Here is a 13,637-nt window from a genome sequence, read left to right as displayed (position 1 = left end):
CCGTTTGTTATTTATGCCAGTTGTTATTCAACTGAATAAAGGTCCAAGATCTTTTAGAAAGCCAGCCTTAAAATTACCCAGAGATTATACCCAGCAAATAAAAAGGATTATTTAATTAATTGGGTAAATTCTAAAGAATAAGGAGCCATGCAGAAACACACAAAGAGGGGTGGAAGCAAGTTACTGAACAGGCTGTACACTATGAATCCCTCTAAATTGTGTGCACGTTCAGAGGCGTGTGACATGGACGTGTGTGTGGTGCACTGCAGGTGTGTGTTTGCACACGCAGGAGCGTGTTCCAGGAAAGGGCTGGGAAACAGAGCCAGCAGCACACTGCTCCTCACAGCAGTGTGCAGTTACATGGTGAAGATGTGGTTGCAGCAGCAGGGGCTGGAATGGCTTCGACACTAGCCTAATCCCCTGAAATCACACCATTTCTTCCAGCAATACTTGAAATGGTTCGTTCATCTTCTCAGCTAGGGTGAAGTTTACTATATCTCCCCCAACATCAGACTTTTCACCAGTTCCTCCTAACAGTGATTGGCACTCGAGTGTACCTACATTGCAGTCCACCATAACAGCATTCTTGCTGACTGCTTAAGGAAGGATGGGGGTGGAGGGTGTTCAGCAAGGTAGTGTAAAGAAAAGCATTTTAGGCACAGATCATCTAGCAACTTAAGATGATTTGGGGCGTGATTAAACAGGCTGTTAGGGCTGGGAGCACCAGTACCATGAATGACTTCTTATCAGAACAGAATCAACTATCATGTGGCCTCAACTGAAAGCTACACCCTCATTTATTTATTTTTTAAATATACTTTATTGATTTTTTACAGAGAGGAAGGGAGATAGTTAGAAACATTGATGAGAGAGAAACATCGATCAGCTGCCTCCTACACACCTCCTACTGGGGATATGCCCGCAACCAAGGTACATGCTCTTGACTGGAATCAAACCTTTCAGTTTGCAGGCCGACGCTCTATCCACTGAGCCAAACCGGTTAGGGCTACACCCTCATTTAATAACAGCTTGGTAAGGAGAAGGCATGGAAACAAAGCCATGGTATCTGCCTGTACACCAATTTTAAATCACAACTCATTTGAGAAACATTAAAATATTTTAAACATGTTAATCAAAATAATATGTAACCACAGTAAGGCCTAATTTTCTATCGAGCCAACTGGGTCACGAAAAAATAAGGTGCCCCAAATGAAAATGATCTGGATGTTAACATCTGCAAATAGCTTCAGTTTACAATACAATTCTTCAGAGAAATCCAAAAGGCTCAGGATTTAAGGTTACCATGATCAGCAATCTGCACACACAAACAGCTTCAAAATATGTTCGCAATCAACGCCTGGAGATGGCTGAAAGCTAGGCTAGCGTTAGATGTGTAAGCCAGTGTCCATCTCTCCAAACTGCAGACAAAAAGGAGTGCGTAACTATTCTGGACCACAGGATCTGGACTGGGAACGATATAAGAGCACTAAGGACAAACTCAGAAACAGCTGTTGCTAAGTACTTGATTATTCAACTGACTTGAAGTAGCAGTTAGAGGTTCCATGACTAGAACAGGTCGGAGACTTGCACTCAGCCCCTTTACAGGGCAGTTTCTCACCTGAAAGGAGAGGGTGACAGCTGTACACACCTCATGAGGTCACCGTGAAGATTAGTACGAAAATGCTGTAAAGCGTTTAGCACAGTAACTGGACAAAGACTTAGTAAATGTTGTTTATTCTCATTAGAAATACATTGGTGGGAAGGTGTGCAATCTCCTCCAAAATTTGCCTGTGTATTTGGCCACTAAAAAGGACAAGGTCTTGAAAACCATCTTCAACTCTTCAGCTAAATCCGGCTCTTCCAGAACCAGCCAAGCCAAGCTTCCGTTCCTTGAAAGTGCTGTTTTCACTAGTTTCCAGAATTATGTATGTATCGTACCTTGCCAAGAACACTTTCAGCCCCACTCCCTACTCCCAGCCATGGGCAATTGACTTGCAGCATCCTTCACGTTTCTGTACACACCACTTCCTCCGGAGCCCTTCCCAAACCTCCTGTGAATTTGGAAGGACCAGTCTGGATGGTTAATTGCAATCCAGTTCATGCTCCCATTGAGAATGACTACAGTTTCTGATAAGCTTACTTTCCTTGTTCATTCATATTCTAATAAGATGTTTCCATTTTAAAATCTAAATATCACCTTTCCAGAGAGTCAGCTCTGTTGCTAAGATAGGATCAAGCCTATTGTGATTTATATCCTATATAAGAGAGGAATATGCTAATACGCCCTGAGGCATAACGACCAATCTGGTAAAGCCTGGATCACAGATCAGCCCCAGGGTGGGGTGGAGAGCTACAGAAGGGGGCAGAGCAGCAAGCTATGAGGGAGGATGGAGGGGGAGCTACAGGAGGGCAGGGCAGCAGGCGGAGAGCTACTGGCCACGGATTTATGCACAGGGCTACTAGTTCTTTTTTTTTTTTCTTTTTTTTTAAATATATTTTATTGATTTTTTACAGAGATGAAGGAAGAAGGATAGAAAGGAAGAAGGATAGATAGTCAGAAACATCGATGAGAGAGGAACATCGATCAGCTGCCTCTTGCACACCTCCTACTGGGGATGTGCCCGCAACCAAGTTACATGCCCTTGACCGGAATCGAACCCGGGACCTTTCAGTCCGCAGGCCGACGCTCTATCCACTGAGCCAAACCGGTTTTGGCATCTACTAGTTCTTAATATGTCTGTTAAAACGGTATCAGATGAAAGCCAACCTACTCAAGGGATCTTCTGTTTACTGGTCTTCACCCAAGAGATGTTTTTGAAGAATTCCACAGCTTAAAAAGAAAAAAGGATGAAAATAATCCCCAACTTATTAATGAGAACCCTCTGGGCAGAAAAGTTAAATGATTTTGTTCAGCATAGAAAGCTAGACAGAGTTATAAACACAGTAAGGAGCCAAGGTTCCGGTTCTGTTTCCTTCCACTATAGAACCATTTTTGTGCACTGAGAACCATTCAAGAGAATCTCAGCAATAATCTTAAAATGCAACATGTGCTCATTCAATGCTATCGAACAACTTGCAAAGCTTTTTAAACTATGGGTGTCCTCTACTGTAGGAGAAACTCAAGGGGGAAGGCCTGGTCCTTTGCATGTTGAAAAAGTTGTATGGGTGCCCTGGCTAGGTAGCTCAGTTGGTTAGAGTTGTCCCGATATGCCAAAGTTTTGGGTTCGATCGCCAGGCATGGCACATATAAGAATCTACCAATGAATGCATAAATAAGTGGAACAAATTGACACCTCTCCCTCTCTCCCTCCCTCTCTCTCTCACTCTCTCCCCTCCCTTCCACTCTCCAAAAACCAATTTAAAAAAAAAGTTCCATGGGTGATTCTTATCCCAGCAAAGGTCAAGAACCCCTAGTTTAATCAATCAGCATTGTTTACTAAATATCTACTCTGTCCCCAGCAAAGTGTTTCTAAGACAAGAATTACTTATATAAACTAAATTAGAGGAATAATAAGACTGAGTATAATGAAGTGCTGAATTTGCTAAATTCAGAGAAAGTAGCACAAGAGCACAGGCTTGGATGAGCTATTTGTGGAGCAAGAATAATGGACTTATAGGTCCCTAATAATAAACAGGCTGTTTTCAGGTAGTGCAGCATAGAGTCCTAAGGATCCAGAAACAAAGTAGCAGAGTGCACTTTCCCCCCTGGCCCGGCACCCACTTTCAATCGCAACAGCTGCATGCTTACCTTTCATACAGGAAGCTTCAGCTTCAAATTTATTTAAAAAACAATTCTGATGGCTTTTAAGAGTTTGAACTCTCTTATTTACAAATGCAAAAGAAAAAGGAAAAAAATCAGTGGTGAAGTAACTTGTCCCAAAGTCACAAAGCTAACCAGTGGTCGCCAACCTTTCGGACCTCACGGACCACCAGTGGTCCACGAACCACCGGTTGGCGACCGCTAGTCTAGAACCCAGGTCCTCAGCTCCCGAGCCCTCTGCACACACACCGCACCCACCACAACTTTCCAAGGGAAGGACCATGTGAGCTTCTCAACAAAGGTTCTCACAGAGCACCCCCAAACACCAGCCTGACCAGAACCCATGGTTTGTTTCAGGTCCTGTGTCTCAAACCTGGATGGGACTGTGGAGGGGGAGAAGAAGGGAGAGGAGCCCAAGCAAGCAGCAGAATAAAACATAGCCACGCCCTTCCAGGACAGCTCTTGAACACAGTTTTAAGATTTTTTTTAAATTAAAACCTGATCAAAGAAACGCCGATTTTGTAATGGGCCTGTAAGGGGACTTCCTGGTGGAATTGTTCGGTCATACTCTTCAAGGAAGTAGTAAAAGGTAAGAACGCATAGGCAGACGTGTGAGTGGGGCATTCAGCAGAAGGGCCTGAGATCAAGGGTCAGTTTTGTTGCCATCAGATGCCCCCAATCACTGGAGAGCCAAAGCTCCTCTCTCCAGCAGCACATCTAACTCTTGTGCCCATGTAAGCAAAACTACACAGGACTTTAAAATGCTTTTGCTCTGCCTCTGTTACTCCCACAGCATCCTCTGACACTGGTATTATCACCATCTCACTGCTGAGAGACAACCACAGAAGTCAGTGCCAAGGCCAAATGAGATGTCTAGAATTTAGTGTTCAGACTCAATGCTCAGTCCACACACAGTGGCTTGAGCACAAACCTCAATCCTCACATTTCTATGTAGATCACACAGTGAATGTATAATCTAATAGGACCCACCCAATCATGTCTGAAATGATATGTCTATCCCTGAGTTCACTGCCTATTCCCTAAATGACTCCATCTTCCACTTCCCTACTTCTGTTCATCTAAACTCAAAACCTCGTTTCCCCTTTGACTCTAATTAGCTGCTAAACACTTTAAATTAAGGGCTTTGATCATAGCTCAAGAACAAAAAAATTCAATGACTCTCTACTGCCTAGCACAGTGGTCTGCAAACTGCAGCTCGCGAGCCACATGCGGCTCTTTGGCCCCTTGAGTGTGGCTCTTCCACAAAATACCACGGCCTGGGCGAATCTATTTTGAAGAAGTGGTGGTATAAGAAGTTTAAGTTTAAAAAATGTGGCTCTCAAAAGAAATTTCAAACGTTGTACTGTTGATATTTGGCTCTGTTGGCTAACGAGTTTGCCGACCACTGGCCTAGCAAATGAAATCCAAACTCCTTCACCAGCACCACAGCATGGGAGGCCCCCTAACAGTCACAGCCTGGTTTCCACCAGTCTCCAGAACACAGCCTAGGTCATCACTAACCTGCAAGTGTTGGCTATTCCCCAAGCACACTCAGTGCTTACTAAGCATGTGACCTTAAGAAAGTCTCTTAATCTGGGCTTTATTTTACTCAACTATAAAATGGGTATAATACTTGCCTGAAAGGACTAACAAAAGTAATAAAAATGAGAGTGCTGCTATAAATTTTAAGGTACTATAAAAACACCAACATTATCATTATGTCACAGTTATGATAATTTTATACCTGCCTTGCTCCAGAAAGAATATAAAGTAGCTCACATAAAACACAAAATAACAAGAGTTTAAAGTGTTAGCAATAAAAGAAATACCAAACAAAATGGGATGGGGAATGAGGCTAAGAAAAATGCATACCACAATTGCCTATGTAATCTTTCAGGTTAATGATTTGGCCTGAACACTGTAGTTTGACTTGGAAAGAAAACTAAGTCAAGCAGACAGTGTCCAGAAAACTGAAAACAAAACCACTGGTCAGAAATAAACTAGTTCTGCAATGTAAATGGGCAGCATCCTCATCATCTTCATCCTGGATGATCTATTTCATTACATCATATCAGATAGAAAGCCTCTTGAGGTCAGGTAATTGTCTTATTATGTCTGAATCTCTAACAGCACTTAAAGCAATTAGTCCACAAACAACACATCTCATTTTTTTGAAATTTTTTATTGATTTCAGAGAGGAAGGGGGAGAGAGAGAGAGAGAGAGAAACATCAATGATGAGAGAGAATCAGTGACCAGTTGTCTCCTGCACACCCTACACTGAGGGTCGAGCCCACAATCCAGGCATGTGCTCCGGACCAGGAACTGTGACCTCCTGGTTCATAGGTGGACGCTCAACCACTGAGCTACGCCAATCAGGCAACACAACTCAATTTTTATATACTGGTTTCCAAGGGTCCAATCTCTCCCTTCCTATTTCAAACTCTCTTGCACACTACCATATCAAACCTAAAACATCACTTTTATCACAAGAGTCCTTTCTTTAAAAACCTCCCCAGCCTCTCTGCGCACAGAACAAAGACCTCCTTCTTCACCTTCACAGCACAATCAAGACCACGACCTCCCGTCTTCTCCTTCCTCTAATGTTTATGCCCTTTTGAGCTCAGCTTAAAAATCTCACCTCCTACTGAAAGTCTGACTAGCAGCAATGTGGTGGAGGGAGACTGGAGAGGAGGAGACTGGACAGCCAGAAGTCTTGTGTTCTGACCCGTTACTCATCTGTTCAGACACTGTGGGAAAGCCACTGACCCCTGTGAGAAGCTCTCAGCATCTACTAGTAGTCATGGCTTACGACCAGTGCATCTCCATTACCTTCCAGCTATAAGGTTCTAGGATGTGTGTGTTTCTACAAATGCAGACACACCCTGATCTCTACTCTGATCCTTATTATCTATTACATATTTTAATATGTAATTACAAACACTGTCTTTCAATCTTCCCTGCTAAGTAAACACATCAACTGTCCCACAGCAGAGCCTTATAGTCCCTTGCTGTTCCCAAAGATAACCAGCACAAGAGCAGGTATATAACAGACACTTTGTGTAAGCAAAGAACTGTTTAAATAACTATTTTTAAAGATTGATTATATACTTGTTTGCTGCAGTATGAATCAGCAAAAAAGGGGGGCGTTTTCCCCCATTAAACAGACCATTAAAATAAGTGACTAAGACAAGAAAACAGGTAAGTCACTTTTCTCCAAAAAGTATATTCACTTAGTAGGTTATAAAGCCAGTCAGTATAACCCCATTACTTAAGGTGACCACCTGCCAAACACAACTGAGTTAACACACACAACATAATGTTTATTACCTTTGATTGCAAAGTGAATGCCCACTAGCAAAATAAAAATAAGACCAACCATAATTTTTATTATTTTACTAATTTTATGTATACATTATTGCTAAAGTTCCAACATAAAAACCAATAAAGTGACACAGCAGATGAGGAAATAAATCACATGACAAACTACTTAATATTGCAGGCTGCATAAAGCTACTATGACAAATACTCATATTGAGCTTAGTTCTGTGCTTTTCACATTGTCTTTTTAAAAAAATTAATATTATGGCTCCTTTTCTGGATGAATACCCAGGTTCCTGGACAGTACTTAAAAAATAATCTGATAAATCGAGAGGCTTGCTGATTCTTCTTTTGCTCTTTACTAGTCCTGTCAGCAAAATCTAAGCAACACTGAAAACCTGAGTGTTTGTTTAACTGGAAAAAATAAATTAAAAAGAAAAAACAAAGAAGCTATATATCAGTCACTGAGTACAAACAAGATACCATATCAGTACTCAATAAGTTAACTTCCTGTAGTTAAAACACACAGCTCTATAAACTACGCACAAGGTACATAAAGAGCTTCTTCAATCAGAGGTTCTGAAGCTCAAGACAATTCTCATTTCCAACTTGAAATATCCCGTAAATGGACTAGTAAGTCAGGCCCTGGCTCCGCTCGTGCTATTTTTGGTCCCATTGCTATTACTGCTGAAAGAGTTTATAAGGGCTCACTGCCAGCTTAGACACAGTCAGAAAGATGTCAGTACAACATAAAACCGATTTGTTCCTAAGAAGAAATATAAATCTACAAAATTATCCAATTATCCTTATTCACAAAATGTCAATAATGAGCAAAAACATCCAGTAAAAGAAGATGGAGAAGGAAACTGCTATTCTATGAACCATAATTATTACCTCGTTCAACCTTGATTCCACCCTAAAAGATATTTATCTTATTTAAGCAACACAAAAAGATAATAAGGGGGAATGTCCTTAAAAGGAAGAGGAAGAAAGACTTCATCTAGGAGGGATGCAGAAACTCAAGGAAGGCAGATGTGGAACTAGCCGATCCACAGGCTACCTACCGCCCAATATTAGATTTCCCCGGAGAAATACATAATAAGCATGTTTGCTCAGGCATTTAACATTAAAGGAGGCAACAGCAACAAGAAGAGGGGTGACCGATAAGGGGCATGTTTTGTCTGTGACTTGTTCTGATCTGTAAACAGTAATTATTTGAATAGTTCTAAATGCAATCACTTCCATTAGGAAAACACATCCCTGCTCAAATTGAGGTTTCAGTCTATGAATTACAAAAACTGTGTAACTGAACCAATAATGTTGTATAAAAGGAAATTAATGACAGTCACACAACAGAGTTTTAAAAGAAAATTAATTTTAATAGTGGCCAAAAGAAGGTTAGTATGTGAAGACTGGGGCTGTGGGTTTTCAATATTACAGTAAATACAAAACAAAAATAACTGGTAACAATAAGGCAGTCATCACCACATAATATTAGAGTCTTTCTGCAACAAAGGAAATAGGTATTCATGAAGGTGAGTGACCAACTGAAAAAACACAACTAAATTCAAGACCCAGTAATACAGATTTAAGAAACTTTAAATGTTTCATTTTGAGTGGAAAACACTTATGAAAGATAGCATTTAAATGTTCAGTTCTGGGATTATAGAAACACCTGCTTAAGATATTAAAGGCTCCTTTAAACACATTTGATGCTTGATAAGAGCAATTTAATTTAATATTCTGAGCCCTCCACTTATTTCAGAATCCACTGACCAGGTGGATAACAGCTTAACAATGACTTCAACTCAGGCCACAGTGAGATATTTCACTTCTGTTGCGTTATACCGTCTATCAATTCAGAAATCAGTAAATTGAAAATACAGCACAATACCATACCATTTACACCTGAATAGCAGTAGTTGTTTATATTTCCCCTGACTACTGGGATTTTTGATGACAAAATCAAAGAAATTAAAAATTAGTTTGGGAAAGAGGTTAAAAATTACTTATACAAAAATAGCTTACAGACTGGTCCTTTTAAAAATTAAAAGCATTTGGTCAGCTGTGACATGAATTTTCAGGACCTAAATTCAAAAGCACCATTGTAATTAATAGGTGGGGCAAGGTAAGAAGGAAGTGACAATGGGTTTTCTGAAAACTTGTGGGAAGCCACCTGACAGATGCAAAAGCAGACAGGCACGGTACAACTTCTGGAGGCTCAAAAGTAACATAAAATACTCCATCCAACAAGCTTGTCTCACAAGTCAGAGTTAGTAATAAAGCAATACTACCACATTCCCAGGGCATTTTAATCCTCACTAAGATAAACTAGTTGTATAAAAAAAATGTCTAACAGGAAAATCTACTCAGATGTCAAAAATTATAAGTGAAATTTTATAAATTTTAAAAATCACTAATCAATCAAAATAAAATGCACAAACTTGTCCAGACTAAAACAAAACCAAAAAGAGTTATGAATTATATTTTTAAAAACTGTTTGCAAAGCACATGCTTTCCTGTTAAGTATTCTACTTTATTTTAAACACTATAATTTCAACCTAAAAGAACAACTAGCCCTCATTCTCTTTAACTTCACTTTATTCGTGAAAATAGATACAAGGAACACACATGGTCTCTCCTTTAGCCTGCGCTGTGCTCTGATTAAATCAAGAAACAGCTTAGAGTGTGGGGGGGTCAGGAAGAAGCCATCTAAAATAAGCATGCACCTGGATCACTTCCAAGATGACACTTATTTAAGGCCTATAGTCTCCCTGTGAGAATTTGAGGAAATGAATTTTTACAATAGCATGGAAAGCCAACCAGAATATAAAAGGCCAGTTCATAATAGTCATCCTTTTCTGTATTACAGAAATTGTACCAGTGAAATTTTGTTTGTAAAATGCAATGTCCACTTTCTCCTCTTGGATAAAATACCTACAGCCTCCGTGGTGGTTAAATTGCAGCTATAAAGGAAATTGTCCCGAGATAAATGGTTTCCCTATGAGAGGGTTTCGCTGCTACACTTCACCTCAGGACAATAAATCAAATTAACTGCACCTTGTCCTCTGTCCAATGACATCATCAGTTTGACCATATCTTGAGAGTCCCATGCAAAAACATATGCTACTTAAGGCACAAAATCATATTCCTGCTTTTTGTCCACCTGACTTCAAGCTTCAGATCTCTGAAACAGTCATTCACCTGAACAGTCTTGTGGAAGCTACAGATTTTTTTTCCCCTGCTGCATTTCGGGACCTGCCTACTGGAAGTTAAAGAAGAAAAATGGTAAGAACTGGTTATTTGAAATTGGCTTGCTTTAGCCCATTAAATCTAGATTTTTGTTACAAATTAAACTTAAGATCAAAGTCTCACCAAATCTGTAGCTAGCAACTGACCCTAAAGGGCCTTAACATAACTTCAGAGGTTTAACACATCAGTATTTAACAACACTTCTGATACTTTCCTCTCCCAGCCTGGGAAAAAACCCCATGAGAAGCAATACCATGATTTTAAAAACACACGACTATACAAAATAAAATGGGGAAAAAAACTTCATCAAGGGAAAGACCAAAATTCAAAATTACTATTTCTTCTACATAGTTGAAATTAATATACCTTTCACCGACCAACTGTCCTAAATCTACATAGAACAAAATCAATTCTGACAATTTTAAGAAGAGGGAGCGGGTGTGCTGGGAGGGTTGTAAGTTCAGAGATCAGGGTGGACACAATGACAGTGTTTATTCCTCCATTTTACTCATTTAATCATGACACAAACACTCAAAGAAAACAGAACCCCATTTCTGTTTTCGGGAGTGCTCCAATTAAAATAAGCAAGTCTGTGACAGTGACAGCACAAAATTAGTATCAGCCCCATTTTAAATTCCAATAAAGAGATTGAAAAGGGAGCGCGGCCCTGATAAGTTCTGAAAGTGCTGTAAATTAGGATTTATAAAATACTTAGCTATTCCCCAACTGGAAAAAAAAAAAAAAAAAAAAAAAAAGACTTGTCTCAAAAGTCCTGCAGACCCACCTTCACAAAGCTAGCAAGTGTTTAATTTGGGGGTTGGAGCCAGAGGGCAAGGGGCTCCACCAAAACAAAGTGAAACCCAAAAAGGCTTCATTTAGCCTCTGAAAATAGGACAGTTTCCCGCCCCCTCCCACCCCCCTCTTAGGCCCAATATTACTGCACACTATAAGAAAGTCTTTTTAAGAGAAAACAAAACAAGGCAGAGTTAATGCTCAGCTCGGGGCTGTGGGAAGGCTGGTGAGGCCTCTGAAGGGTCAGCTGTGCCCGCGGAGTAGGGGGTGCGTGAAGATTGGGTGAGGGGAGTCATTTTGGTTATTAGTAAATAAATGAGGCTGCAGAGAACATGAGGCCTAGGCAACTGCAGGAGGAGCCAGGCCTCGCTCCCCCTTCTCTTCCCGGCACAGCCTGGGTTTGATCTCAGAGCCCTGTGGATTGCCAAGGAAAAAAAAAAAAAAAAGAATCATATCGAACCACAAAAGCACATGGGGCGAATGTAAAATATAAACACGGCGTTGGGCTGTGAGTGGCTGTTATTAAAGGTCTGAATTACTAAACATGAGAGGCGGGGAAAGCCAGGCGGCCATTTCAATAATATAAACCTCCCCGAATTAGACATTATTCAAATGAGAGAGGATCCGCGCAGCGGCGAGCAGGGAGGACCCAGCCCCCGGCGGGCAGACGCGGCCGCGGACCGGCGGGGATCCCCGCCTCCCCACTCCCCACAGGAGGGAGACCGGGATGTTAGCAACTTGTTAGGCCGGGGGTCCCGGAGCCGGCCGCCCTCACCGCCGCGTTCCGGGGACCCGGGGGCGCTCCGGGGGTGAGTGGCCATACTCCGGGAGGGTCAGGGAGGGGCGCGGGGGCCACACCACGCCGGCGCCTCCACCCGGCTCCTCCGGGACTGCGCCCGACCGGGACCCACGGGGCTGCTGACCGCCGGCCCGAGGACATGCCCTCGGAGGGGGGCTTCCCGAGGGTCGCCCGAGGGCGCGAAGCGGAGCCCACTGTCGCCCTGCGCACCCCGGGCGCGGGACTGCTCGAGTCGGGCCGCCCCCCGGGGGACGAGCGGGCGCAGCGAGGTGCGGGGCCGTGACCCCAGCCAGACCCGGGTCCCGAGCGGCGGCGGGCGCTCCCCGCGGACGCCCCCCGCCGCCCCGCCCCGCCGCGCCACTCCCGGGGGCACGCGTGCTCGGGTCCGGCCGCCGGGTCCGCCCGGGCACGCCGCCTCCCGGCATTGTGCCGCCGCCGCCCGGCCTCCACGCCCCCCCCCCCCGCCCGCCCGCCGGGCCGCCCGCCGCTATGAATATGTAAAGCGTCTTCATTGTCCTGCTCGGCCCCGGCCCCGCCGCGGACCCGCTCGGGCTCGAGGCGGCGAGGAGGCGGAGGCCGGGCCAGGTCCGGCCGCCGGCGGACCGGGCCGCAGCCCCCGGTGCCCCGAGTCCCCCTCCGCCCGGCCGCTGAGAGCCTCTCCCCCTCCGCTCGGCGCCCGGCGGGGGCTCGGCGCTCCCCGGCCCCCCAGCGCCCCGCCGTTAATTATAATAATCCTGAGTACTAATAAATTATGCTAAGTCGCGGGGGGGCCGCGGGAGCCCGGCTCGAGTATGAATATGAATATGTAAAATGCCGTAATGATTACCTGCTGCTGCTGCCGCCGCGGCTGAACTCTCATCTTGACTCGCTGCTCCTCCGTCCGCCATTTTGAATATTTTAACCAAAATCGCCGGGTCGATAAGCCCTCCCTCGCTCCGGCTCCCCTCCCCCCGCCCGCCCTCCACACCGCCCCCTCCTCCCCGCCCCTCCGCGCCTTCCGTCCCCAGGCGCGCGACAGGGGGCGCACGAGGCCGCCCGCGTGGAGGAGCCCCGCCCCTTCGGGCGCTCTGCGCACGCGCGTCCGGGCCGCCGCGGCTCCTTAGTCGCTGAAGCGTCCTCAACCTGCCAGTCACCCCTTTGCTCCACTTTCCAGTCTGGGCTCTGCACATGCGCGACTCTCTCCACGCGCCTGAAGGACAGTCGACGCATGCGCGACCTCCCGGGCTCCCTCCAGCGCGTACCCAGTGCAGTGGGGTACGTGGACCGCTCAGGCTTCGCACAGCCCTCCCCCTCCTCCTCCTCCTCGCTCCCCCAGCTTTGCCCCGGTTTCCCCGGGCCCAGAGCATTCTGAAGGCAGGGCAGGGCGCCCGCGGCCCGGAGCGTGAAGACTCGTGACTACACGTGGGCGCACACTTTCAGGCTTTCCGCGCGGTTGAAACGCCGGCCACCGGGCGGGGCCGCGCCTCCGCTAGGTGACTTCCGGCCCTGCGGGCAGGTAAGGCGGAAATGCCCGCCGCCGGGCCGAGGCACCTGCTGATCCTCGCGCGGGCGACCCGCTCGAAATTTGAATTGGAGGAGTCCCCGCCCTTAGCTCTGCCCGAGCCGCCATCGGCGGGCCCAGCGGGGGGCGCGTCCTGGGTTAATTTAATTAGCCCCAGTCCCTTCCGCTCTGCAGCCTCTGATTCCGCGGCCGCCGGGACCCGGGCGCCAGGCGG

At 45.1% G+C, this 13,637-nt stretch overlaps 1 protein-coding gene across 1 annotated transcript in view; it reads right to left on the bottom strand.

Annotated features, from left to right (window-relative positions):
- POU2F1 (POU class 2 homeobox 1) overlaps positions 1–12,878 on the bottom strand; it is a 136,166-nt gene extending 123,288 nt beyond the window's left edge. The window contains exon 1 of the mRNA XM_080648718.1: positions 12,749–12,878. Coding sequence (XP_080504844.1) covers positions 12,749–12,809 — 61 coding nt within the window. The 5' untranslated portion in view covers positions 12,810–12,878. The remainder of the gene's footprint in view (positions 1–12,748) is intronic.
- Positions 12,879–13,637: the final 759 nt, after the last annotated feature.

The sequence above is a fragment of the Plecotus auritus genome (assembly GCF_963455305.1).
Source record: "Plecotus auritus genome assembly, chromosome: 12".
NCBI classification, from domain to species: domain Eukaryota; kingdom Metazoa; phylum Chordata; class Mammalia; order Chiroptera; family Vespertilionidae; genus Plecotus; species Plecotus auritus.
The sequence above is the reverse complement of the archived record's forward strand: the minus strand, read 5'-3'. Positions and strand labels throughout refer to the sequence as shown.